Source organism: Aythya fuligula, chromosome 19, assembly GCF_009819795.1.
Source record: "Aythya fuligula isolate bAytFul2 chromosome 19, bAytFul2.pri, whole genome shotgun sequence".
NCBI classification, from domain to species: domain Eukaryota; kingdom Metazoa; phylum Chordata; class Aves; order Anseriformes; family Anatidae; genus Aythya; species Aythya fuligula.
In genome coordinates, this window is record NC_045577.1 from 987,175 (window position 1) to 999,890 (window position 12,716).

The following is a 12,716-nucleotide window of genomic DNA, read 5'->3' on the forward strand; positions in this document are numbered from 1 at the left end:
CATTCCTTGACGCTTTTGGCCATGCCAGTCATTCTCTGCTGTGAGCTTTAAATGCTATAAATTTTGCTTCAGAGAAAAAAAAGAAAAAAAAAAAAAAAGAAAAAAAAAAGATTGGAAAGACGGCTTTTAGAGAAGTTGTTCCTCATTCAGAACAGAAGCCTTTCATCTTCTGAGAGGAATTTCTTTATTTTTTTCACACAAGTCAAGCCCATGGAGAGGCCACTGCCAGTTTCTGCGCCTCCTCCCCCTGGCAGCACCCGGCACCAGCCCACTGCAGCTCTCGTCTCTTCTCTTGTTTTCTTTTTCTTCTTCTGAACCTTGCCACCCTGGCTCCAGCACTCAGGCTGTAAAAGAAGATGGAAAGCCAAGTTACCGCAGAATGATCACTATCATTAACATTCACGGGTGGTTCACTTATCATTCCTGACTGCACAGACATGGCAGCCGTTATGAAACGTCCACAGGTGTAGCACGATGATACATATTACATTGTGCCACAATGGATTTATGTATTCTGTAACAAAAGAAAAGTGTAATGAAAAAATACAGAAGGTAATCCTTTATTCCTCCACAGCACAATTTATCAGTAATGCCTGTGGATGATAAGTGCCAGGGATTTCCTTTGCTTGATTTAACCTTGTCACCCAGGTATGTTTTTGCAAAATGACAGAAAATATAAGCTAAGGAATTTCTTTGGCTTCTAATTTGTAAGCAGCAGTTTTAATTGGTAGAATGATATCTGCTTATCTGCCCTGTTTCCTAGTGTGTTGACTTAGAGTAAAGGTACATCTTAGCAGAGCAAGCTAACACGTACGTAATTTATAATCAGGAAATGCTGGAGTTAGGCTGGGTGAGGACAGTTCATGCGCACCGTCAGTACAGAGCGTGGCGAGAAGCTGGCTGGGCTGGGTGGGTGCACATCTCCTCCAGAGGAGCCTCCCTGTGCTGTCGGCTCGTAAGGACGCCTTGCTGCCAGCGGCTGATGCTCCGGGTGCCGCAGAGCAGGGGTGTCTCCAGGGCTCCCCACCTGCCCCGGACAGCAGCACGGACCCGCAGCGCGGCCTCGGAGCTCGCCGAGCACCGCAGGGCGTTAGCGAGGTGGCACGGGTAGGGGAAAGCAACGCTGCCTGCTTATTGAACTGCAGCGAAGGAAGGGAGGAATAGTGCATCTGAACTCTGACCGGCATTTCAAGCGCTTCTGGCTGCTTTCCAGAGCAAATATCCAAAAGTTTACAAATGTGGGGTGCGCTTTACATTTCGTTGCTCTTGCCAAAGTTTCACTTACTGGATAGCACACTAAATATAGTAAAACACAGAGGTTTTTCTTATTTTGCTTTGATCAGTAAAATAAACTTTTAAAGATTGTTCTGGGATGAGATCCAGCTTCTGAGGCAAAGAATGGCTGGGGCTCAGGCATGATTTAGTAATAGAGTGTCAGGAAAATCAGGCTGACAGTTCTCAGGCCAGCTGCTCAATAGAAAGAATCGACCGAGTCAGGATGGGCTGAAACATGAGCAGGACCAACAACAGCATGTGCTCTTTAACAGCTCAAGTGTCAGGAACTGAAAGACGATTTTCCATTTTCAGGAGGTTCCAGATACGTCTTGGTTTTAGCAAACCCGAATTAGGTCAGCGCTGCTCCACGGCCGCGTTTCGCCTTGCGCACAGCAGGAAGCGGGGCTGGTCCGCAGCGCCCAGCGCTGTCTGGGTGAAAACACATGGCAGGAACATCTCATGCTGAAAAAAATTAAATTAGATCTCTAGTTGTTTTGGCCTTAGAGTATTTTGAAAGGCGTTCTTTGCCTTTACTTTTTTTTTTTTTTACTTTTTTTTTTTTTCCTGCAGTATTTTGATTTATTGTCCTGTATTTTGGTTGCAGTTCTCTGGAAACCTCCTTTTGGTACTGCAGTGTGTTGTACACATTACCTGAAGGCGCCAGATGCCTTTGAATCTGTGCGCTGTTGGTTGGTTCCAGTTTTTCCTCAAACATCATGTCATTTACATACAAGGGAGAAGGTAGTTTGTTTATTTATTTGTTTGTTTATTTATTTATTTATTTATTTAAGTATAGCATAGTTCTATGAAAGATTTTCATTTTAAACAATCCATTAAATTTAGCTCAGCGGGTCGATTCAGATCAGAGCTCTGATGAGTTTGGGTGGCCAGGTGGATGCCCAGGAAGCTGGCGAGGTGATCAGAAGGCGTCGGACGTGCCACAACACTCATGCACATTGCAGTTCTCTGTAGCAGTTGAAGGAAATATTTGCTTGTCAGTTAAGAGAGTGTAGAAAGGTCTCTGCTTGCTGTATGGTGGTATTCAAAACCCCTAAGTCTTTGGGCTGTAGGGCTGTCGTCTCTCTATTGCAGAAATCCATGGTACTCTCATGTGGCAGTGTGCTCAGTTCTGACCAGTCCGTACAAAAAGCATATGACAGAAGTAGAGGGGAAAAAGTAGATACGTGAGAAGGTCAGGAATGTTTGTTTGAGTATGAGTAACATAGAGTAACAAATTTTAAATGGTCCAGAGAACATAAACTTGGGGCTTCTAGACAGTTTCATTTTGCCAGGAACAAAGAGAATTGAGAACGAACCTTAAATGAAACGGGCTTGGGACGGAGGAGGAGGAGGCCGCTGAGCCGCGCTGCCCCACGGAGCTCCCAGCTGTGTCGGGCCAGGCACAGAGCCGGGGGAGGCTGAGACGAGCCCCATCCTGTGTGGCTCCGTGGGGCGATCGGGCGCTGGCACTGCATGAACGAGGCCGGCACACGCGGAGGGGTCGAGCTCGCGCTCTGGGAAGAGGCCTCCTCGTGCAGAGGTTCCTCCGTAGCTGCTCTGTTGTGGATTTCTTGGCCATCCTGAGCTGAAGCAGCCAGCTCTGTACTGTGAGCGGCAAGGCGACAGTGTTTGTGGCTCTGGTATTTGTAAGAAGAGTACAAACAAGTGACCTGGTGGCTAGCGTGTGCACAGGGCCGAGGTTCGCTGGCCGCGGTGCGTGCCCTGCAGCCAGCGGCCGGGACGAGGTGTTAATGGAAGCTGCTGCCTGTCCATCCTCACACACTGGACTGGGGATGCCACATCTGAAGTGGTCTGAGCTTAAACTCGTGTTCCTAGCATTTGTGGCTCACAGTGACATTTAATGTGGTCTTGATTTTAATGATGCAATTGTGTTGCTTGGATTGGTTTTGACTGCCAGTTGCTTTTAAAATATTCCAGCTGTGATATTCATATAGAGCTCCACTCTCTGATTAAAATTCTCAGTTGCCAGATAAAAAGCTCCTCCTCCTGTCTAAATAGCTTTGCAAAACAGTTTTTTTTTTCATGCAGTGCAAATCTTTCCCTGTGGGTGCCTTGCAGCTCTCAAATTTCTGTGCTAACTGTCTGCAGTGACATCTACTGACATGAGCAGAGATTGACTGCGAGGTCTAAGGGGCAAAATTTACTGATATATTAATCCAGCAGCTCTTCTGTTACATTGTCATCTTCTCTGCTTCACCGGTGATGCCACGTTCAGTATTTGGCAGTTGGTATCTTCCATAACTACCTGCATGCTGTTTCCCACGTTTCCTCCAAGTGTCCAATTCTCCTGTGCCCACAGCCAAGACAAGTGCCCTGCTGGCCTAAACCCTTCCAGGAGGTTTTGTGCCACAATGGTTGCAAAAACATGTCCAAAAAGATTACATTTAAAACGATGCTATAATTTAATATTGCTGAAAAGTTGCTGTTACTTCTTTGAGTGTTTTCCTTCCACTTCTCCTTAATGATTTGCTACATCTGCCATTGGGACACGTATGAAAATGACATTGCAAACTGTTCCTCTTGTAAGCACTGTAAAACATCTATCAGACACTTAATAATGAGTACTTGAGGAGCATTGTACGTACACTTGCTCATTTTTCTTTTTTAATGATGAATGCAAATTGATCAAAAATAAAGATAAATTAGGAAAGTCCTTGCACAGCTTGAATCTCAATACATTTTCTCCTTTTTTGTCTTTGCCTTTCTGAAGGAGTTTGCCGAGTTCCTCCTTTTAACTACCCTTAGAGCACAACTTTGTTCAGTGCTGTGCCTGATAAGTATTTTGCTTGAAACAAACAAAAAAAGTTGTGGTGAGCTGCCCGATGATGATTATTTTGTAAAAATGCATGTGCATCTGTCTTGCAGAAATGCTGCTCATGGATTCTCACTTATTCAGGTGGACAGTATGAAGGTCACCATGAAGGATATCTTGCAAAAGGCCTTAAAGAGAAGGAAGGGATCACAGAGAGGCTCAGGTGGGTTATTTATTGTATTTTTTAGAGGAGAGGGTGTTTTTCCATGAGGATATTTTATATCACTTTTTAGCTGTTATGAAAGATGCACGCTTTTTTCAGTGGGTGTTGTGATGCAGTCTGCATCTGCACTCTGAAGCAGTTCTGTGCACAGGTTTGTATTCTAGATACTGGCAAAAGGCAGACCGTGGAGAAACTGTGTGATGTTTGCTGCAAAGCAGTGTATCCATTACTGCAAATATTTCTTTATGATAACAAAGCCATTTGCATTCAAGTCCAGCCAGCAGTAGCATGAGATGACGGGTGGAAGTACAGTAGGGCCAGTCCTTGATAGAATTAGACTTTTAAGTTATGTAAGAAAATGATGCCTAATATGGCTTTAAATAATTTAAAGGATTAGTTGTTACTTTTCGAGAAAAAGACAAATTTACTTTCCGTGGTGTTGTCAAGGTAGTACTGTAATAGTTAAGTCATATTAACATTTTAAAAAAGAAAATTTGCGGTACTTGCATTTATATTTTACAGCAAAACCATTCCAGGGTATAAATGCACATTCACATATATATTAGTACGTACATTTCAGAAGTATAAGGCTGAGAGATCTTTCCAGCAACAAGAAATAATTACTGTGAGAAATTGCACTGAGCCTTGTCACACAACAAAGGAACTTTAATATAAACCTATCTATATACGAGGTAAAGATAAGGATCTCGTCTTTGTAAATGAATGAAGCCTCGTTATATACCCTTAGTTTTAACTATGTGAAAAGAAAATAAACCCTTTTCTGTTTAGAAGTAGTAGTTCAGTGCAGTTTTTAAACGAGTGTATAATCTGTCATGGATTTAATTAGCTATCTTCAGATGAAAGCTGAAGTTTTAATAAAAGTTAGAAGAGATAACGCAGTGAAGGACACGGATGAGCTGTCTCAAGGCCATATTCCAAGGGAACGATAAGAGCTGTAAAAAATGGCAGAGGAGAGCAATTGAATGAAGCAATGAAAATCTGATTCTCGTAAAAAAAAAAAAAAAAAAAAAAAAAGTGCACGCGAGATGCTGGTAGGGGTGTTGTAGATGAGACCCGCTCGCGTCTGCGAGCAATTTGGCGGCTGGCCAGAAGTCATTGTTCACCCTCGGCTGTGGCGGCTCAGTCCAGATGTGCCAACTGCACGTTTCGGCTTTTGCCAGCTGACTGCGCCGTTTGATAACCAGCTCTCTGGATGCCCATCACTGGCCGCAGAGATAGAATTAAATGATGATGATCTTCCCACAAGTTGGGAGAGGAAACAATGCATATAAATCTTGATTTCATCTCAGCGTGAGAAGTCTTTATCCATCATCACTCATAATGAACAAGTCGTTAGCTGCGATGAATGGTGTTCTGTTTTTTTCAAACACCTCTTTTGTTCACTTTTTGGGTGACTTTTATTTATTTCCTGGGGTCAGATTTCTCTTCCCAGAAGGGGGATGTCTAGAGGATTCACTTAGCTCAGTCTTTAAACTGCTTTCCTCCTTCGTGTAACAGATGTTATTCCTTGTCCATTTGAAATTTGCTTTTGCTTTTATTTTGTTACTTTTGTTTAGTAGTTTAGAAAAGGAATGGAACTGTCATTTATTTCTTCAGCTAATATATTAATTTCTGTTTTCTTGGAACTTATGCTCAGAAGCCTGTGTAGTAACAGGATATAGAAGCATACATATTTCTTCTTTCTTTTTTCATCTCTCTTTTTTTTTTTTTTTTTTTGATTATGTAGGAAATCATTTAAATTTTCTTATAAATTATACATGTGACTTCTCACCTCTTTGATATATGACCAGCATCATTGCCGGATATAAGTCACAGTAAAAGTAACAACTAAAAACCTTTTGATCACTGTGTGTATGTTTACTTTTGAACATGTAGTCTGATTTGTTGCAATAAGCCTTGTTGTTTGCAGATTTCACTTTAAGCTTGTGTGTAGATACATCCAGAATTAGGACCTGCAGTTGTAAACTTCATGAGTTGGAGTCACTGTTAGAAGAGTGATCACTCTAGGGAAAGGTTTTTGCTTGAATTCCCATACTAGTGAATGTCATAAAACGAATACAAATTCTGTTCTTAAAATGTTGGTGAGCACTCGGAGTGCATTGTTCACATTGCCATGTAATGCTGTCACGTGGGTGATGGGACTTCTCAGACTAGGCATTTATGTATTAAATCAGTAAATCATAAATTACAACTTTCTATTAAAATTATCTTCCCTTATCCACAACTTCCCTTTTTCTCAGTTACTTCTCTTATCCAAAACTGCAATTCATCAGTTAGCACTTATTTATTTATTTATAGTCTTGCTGTCATTTTTTATAACAGCAGAAATTGCAGCTGTTTGCACAGAGGGATCCTCTTGCTTGCACTGCCCTCTGGATCTGAAACAAGCCTTTTACCATTCCCTTCTGATGCTCTTAGCAGAACGGGATAAAAATGCTGCCTAGATTAAGGGATGGTTAAACCTCAGGATGCCACTACAGTGGGCATGGATTGACTGAGGCAGGCGTAGAAAAAGATTTTGTCATCATTCTTTATAGAGCACCACATTCTTCATTTTTGGAGTGAATATGCCTCTTACTTTCATTGAGAGATACACAGATAAATGGAATTCAAGATCAGACTATTAGCAGAGTAAGGTCCTGTGCCTTTGTCATTTAAGTCATTATGAAGCAGTGTATTAGGATGTCAGAGTTCTGAATAAAAGATGACATAATTTAGGAAAAGTATTTCTGCTCATTCTGCAACACTTTCTTCTGAGCTGACTGTTCTGGATTTTAGAAGCTACTAAGCAGAAGTAGATGTAGCGTGTTCACTTAAAGCATTTGTAATAGTTTAATAAAACTGGAATGCATATGAACTGTGCTGCATTTCCAGTGTGCCTACAGATCAGTCTTCACAGGACAAATGAATTATGTTTATAGCTTTGTTAGTTTCAAGTACTTGTAAAAGGAATTGCTTTCTGACCTATTTCCACTTCTGACTTCGGTGACATTTTTCAAACTTGTCCTATGTTTATAAGAAAATGCGAGCCTTGGTTGGCTGTTCTGAGTAAGAAACTGAAGAATTGCTGTTGTCTAGTTGGGAAGAGGACATTCTGTTATGAGAAGAACTAAGATACCAGGCTAGTTTTATACAGCTGTTTTACTCAGCTAGTAGTCCACAGTTTACAAGTAGGCTTTTTAACCAGCAATTGAAGCACAAGTTCCAGAAAACGCCCAAGCCCAAGCCACCTCTGTGAGATGATGACAACCTGAGCTTCTCAATTTCCGACTTCTGTTTAAAAATGCCTTTACTGTATTTGTAGCTATCAGCCCTTGCTCCCTTCTGGAGCATGAGACTGTTAATGACAGGGAAAAAGGTTCTTGACGAACAGCAGCGCAGGGCCCAGGGTTCTGCATGTTTCATTTCAGGACGTGCACTGGCATTCACATAGCTGCAGTGGGGACTACATCAGTAAAAATAATATCAGTGTGTTTATTTCATAGTTCCATTTGTTGAAAAGACCAAAGCTGAATAAGACTTTTGACTGCAGTCTAACTCAAAGCCAAAGATAATTTGTTGCAGGAAGATACAGGTCAATAGATGGAGACAGAAGTGGGCTACGACCTTTCTCTTACAGAAAGTACAATGAAAGAAATGGAAAAAGCATTCTAATTGTGTCTAGCTCTATTTAGATATTATGTTAGATAACGTTACTGCAAACAATTCAAAGTGTTTTATATTCTTTGCAGTTGCCCTTTCTTTGTGTCAAAAAACTGCATTGAAGATATGAAAGGTATGAATAATTTTTAAATAATAAACGTTGAGTAAATCTGCCCTAAATGTAGGTGTTAAAATAACCTGTGTGTTACAGCTGAGAGAACCAGACCCCTCAAGTCCTTCCATAGAGGACATGGTTGTTACTGGAGCAGTGTTTTGGGAGCTTCATGACCTGTCCCACAACAGATAGCAGCAGGGAGTTAATGGCAGTACTGTATCATTTCTTGCCACATGCCCAAATAACAAACTGGAAGAATTGTATGCGAATGGTGGCAAGTTAGGGAAAAGTCTGTAACAAACAGTCAGTGCTACACGCTGGAGAAGATAAATCTGCAGAGGAAATTGTTGAGGCAGATGTTTAATGAGTTGGAGTCAGGCTGGATAAACCAGGATAGGAATTGTATGCAGATATGCTGGTTTGCCTGCCTTTCAGTGGGCTGGTTCCATTGTCTTTAAAACTATTCTTTTTGCTTAGGAAAGAAGCAGCAAAAACAGCCATATAAGCTCTCTTATTGTAATGGATTCCCTTGTGTTCACTCATAAAACAGAAAATGTAATTGATGTTTTCCTATGGTAATGAAAAATAACTAAGTAGAATACTTTATCATCAGTTTGTTTAACCTATTGCGTGCTCAGCAGCACATACTGCAAATGCATATTTTACATGAGAGCTGAAAATAAAACATTCTTGGTCATGGAATGAGCTCCCAGAGGATCCACCTCTGGGATCTCTCTTTGAATTGTTTGCAGTAACTTTATCTTACATAATATCTAAATATCTAACATAATATCTAAATAGAGCTAGACAGAATGCTTTTTCCATTTCTTTTATTGTACTCTTTATACAAGAAAGGTCGTAGCCCACTTCTGTCTCCATCTATTGACCTGCGTCTTCCTGCAACAAATCCAGCGATGGACCACCTTGAGGGAGGCTCAGTAGAATCTTTGATGCAAGCCAGCTTTCTCAAAATAGGCAGAATGGGAGAGAAGAATTAGGTTTGGATGATACCCTAACCACTGTGGTCCAAGGCAGTGAAGAGGGAAAAGCTGAAATCTCCATGCAGTTCTACAGGTACCTTGTTGGGCATGCCTCATTGACCTGGGCAGTGCTGAGATGCTGTGATAATGGCTCTGTAGAGTACCCTAATATGCACAGATGATGTAAGGGTTGCTTTGTATAATCCTGATATGTCTGCAGCTCTTTGAAAATATTATTGAACTTTGTGAGCACTCCAGCAGCTGAAGGTTTAAATATAAAGTCGGTCTGAAATGCAGCAGATCTATGGAAAGGGAATCACATGCTTGAAATCACGAGCATAAGAACTTCTCGTTCTTCCTAAATTTATCAGTGAAAATGTCAGATATGGTGCTGTCTAGAATTTGGACAGATAATAATGGAGCCTTGAAAATCCCTTTTAGAAGGTGAGATTTGGGTGGTTTAGTATTCAGCATAATGCTACTCCTTAGAAGTCAGTTAGCCTCAATATTAACTTTAAAAAGGAGTAGACTTTAGGCATACTTTTAAGATCCCACCCTCACGTTTTGCAGAAAAATCCTGGAAGATGTACAGATCATGTTGTGTAGCTGTAAAATACCAGCATCAGTACAACTGTTGATTCGCTCTACTGCTAAACCATTTTTCTACAGTCAGTGCGGTGTGTCTTTCTTCTGGTCTTTCTTTTACCAGTCCTTACATGTTACCCAGCTAGTTAGTCCAGCTTACACTAGGAATTCAGCTTATGGTAGAGGCACTTTTTAAATCCTGCTTTATATGAAGGCTCTCAGTTAGACCAAGAAAAACAGAGTTGTTCCAAGAGGAGACGCAGAGACCCTTCTGTTCATGTAGCACAGCGCAGCTCAGGCTTGGTCTGACAGCATCCCACAACGTGCGGTAGGCAAGTAGATCGTATCAGGTTTTTTATATCTGCGCTAAAACCCACATTCAGTATTTTCTATAAAGCATGTTTGCATGGCTAACAATTTTAAGAACATAAGGAAGATGATGACTTCATTCTTGATGCTTTGTGTATCTTGATGCCATGGTGATTCTCAAATTAAATACGTGCAGGAACTATATGTACGCTTGGAAGTTATCTTCCCTGCCTTTCAGCTGTCTCATACATACCTTTTGCTCTTCAACAAATACACTCTCTAGGATGCCAGTGGCCTTTTCCCCAGAGCTTGACTGAATGGACTATAAATACTAATGTAAAATAAATAAGAATGCAAAGAGAATATGTGCAGAGGCTTTGTTTTCAAACAAATGAAGCACTGATACCCGTTTATAACAACTGAATGTTCTTAGAAGGAAACGAGACAAAACTAAACAATGTAAAATGCTGAAACATTAGAATAATCCTGCCTGTTTCTGGTCCATGTCAGCCTCTCTTCATTTGAAATTTCTTGTGAACAGAGAAGCCTTGTCTGATTAATCTTGTCTGATTTTAAGTAGAAATTCTTTGCAGGATGAACATGCTACTGATTATTATTTAATAGCTCCTTCAAACTGTAAACATCCCTGAACCAGAAATGCTCAGTCCTTTTAAGAACAAAATGCTATACAAGTTTAATTGTTATAAACAATATCTTCTGCCAACATTTCACAGACATGACCTGTATTTTCCGCAGGTTAGAGTGAGTTATTAACTTAGTATTCTGTTCAGCTTGCAGAAAGACTAGTGCTTTTTCTATAAATGAAAACAGCTGCTTTACAATAACACCGAAGTCCCTAACAGCTGTCAACTATTGCTTTTTGCATTCTTTAAAATGTGTAAAGTGACCAAAAATAGTCTAAAATAATCTTCTTAATCTGGGTAAGTGTATTATCTCACTGCCAAAGGAAGCTGAGTAATAAAGAGAAAAATTCAAGAAACAGGGATGGAACATAGAAATAAAAGCCTCCCTATTGTATTTTAGTCTCTGCCACGGGAATTATTTTAACTGGCCTTTGCAACTCTGGTCTGTTCCATCACCAGGTAACCCAGAGCTGTGCCGAGCAGCACAGCCTATTACAAAACCGTGTTTTGTAGCAGTTTGCTATTCCTCTGTTTGAGATTTGTTTGCACAGGGCTGTTCAGTTACCCTTCAGAACCTCGAGAACAGAAGCTCAAAGTGAGGAGCACTGATGCAAACATGAAGCTTATCTTTCATTCAGAGAGTAACAAGGGAAAAGAGATCTGAGGTTTTTGTTTTGAAAATTCACTTTCTAACATAGCAGTTTCAGCACCACTTTTAATGTCAAGTCTCATGTTTCAAACATGCTTCTGAAACTGTTTATAAACACATTTTATTCAAAACGTATGCAGGAGATAAGCAAAAACTATAATACAAAGACACCACTTGTGTGAAAAACCACTTATTGTCAAGTACCCTGCCAGGCCCAAGGGAAATCGCTAGGATGCCGTCAAGCTGAAGGTTTTCGTTTAAACCTGGCCCGTGGCGGCGGTGCTCCTGGCGTAGCGCAGCAGTCCGGATGGCACGCAGGGGGCTGGGTGCTGCAGTGCCCTGCTCCCTTTGTCCCCTGCAGCTGCTAGCACAGAGCTGGCGCTGCTCGTGCCGGGGCCGCCCGGGCTGGCGGTGGGTCTGTGCCGTGTGTTCGGTGCTGGCTCCCTCCAGGGCCGTCGGCTTCAGCTCTGGAGGCAAATACGGGTCTGGGGAGCCCGCGGTGTGTCTAAAGCCAGTGCCCGGGCCGTTGTGGCATGCACTCTCTTGGAGCCTCGTTATAGATTTCAAACACAGAGTCTACTTTCTAGGACGTACACACCTCAATTTCAGTTTCTAAATTACCGAAAATTGGTAACTAGCTGTCTGGGGAATAACGGACAAGAAGAAATGGCTGGAAATATGCATATGTAGAGATGCAGAGATAATAGATGAAAGGAACCATGTAAAACCACGAGCCTGTGATTAAGGCATTTTTAAGAGATGAACCACGATTAGAAGGAACTGTCATTTAAGTTTGATTTTGTCATTGGATGATGATAACCGAGGAGCTTAAAATTAAAAGTAAATATGTTAGAGTAGGCGATGCATATGTTTGCTCTGACTTTTGGAGATGGAAGCCCCAGCATCTGTGACAGTGAAGAGCCAATTAATTTGTATTTCCTTGTGCTTACATGCGTGCTTTTCTGCTTAATGGTGGTTTTGAGTTTCCTTGGCTTTCAGTGCTTTGTTTTGGATAATTATAGCATCCCTGCAGAGTTTGCTGCCCTCAGTTATAAATGGCTTTACCTGGAAATACTTCGAAGTATTTTTTCCTTGCATTACGCTGTTTACACTAGCAGGATACAAATTTATAAACTTAAAAACATCAATATGTGTAGATCCTTTGCCAGACTTTCTCCTGCTTTTTGCCCTCTTCTCACCGAAGAGGAAATCTATTAAAAAAAAAAAAAAAAAAAGAGATGGCTTAGGTTTAAACATAGAGCCCCCAAATATCACAACTTTCTCCCAGTGGTGTCTGTCCCCTTGCCAGGTGCAGCGAGGAGCTGGCTAGATCATTTGCCCATTATTTCTTTAGCAAAATTTCCTTTGGATTGGTGTTGTGTGGTGTAAACACCTCTGTGCTGGAGAGGGTGTGACAGAGGCTGCTTGAAAGTTCTTCCTTTTGCCTACAATCTCCACTTCTGTTTTGCAGCAGTAATGATTTATTTCAGTGCGCCCTTT

The 12,716-nt window shown here is 41.3% G+C and overlaps 1 protein-coding gene across 2 annotated transcripts in view; it reads left to right on the forward strand.

Annotated features, from left to right (window-relative positions):
* MAPKAP1 (MAPK associated protein 1) overlaps window positions 1-12,716 on the forward strand; it is a 101,340-nt gene that overhangs the window by 53,631 nt on the left and 34,993 nt on the right. For both annotated transcript variants that reach the window (XM_032200021.1, XM_032200022.1), the window contains exon 7: window positions 4,162-4,271. In XM_032200021.1, the coding sequence (XP_032055912.1) occupies window positions 4,162-4,271 (110 nt within the window). The remainder of the gene's footprint in view (window positions 1-4,161; window positions 4,272-12,716) is intronic.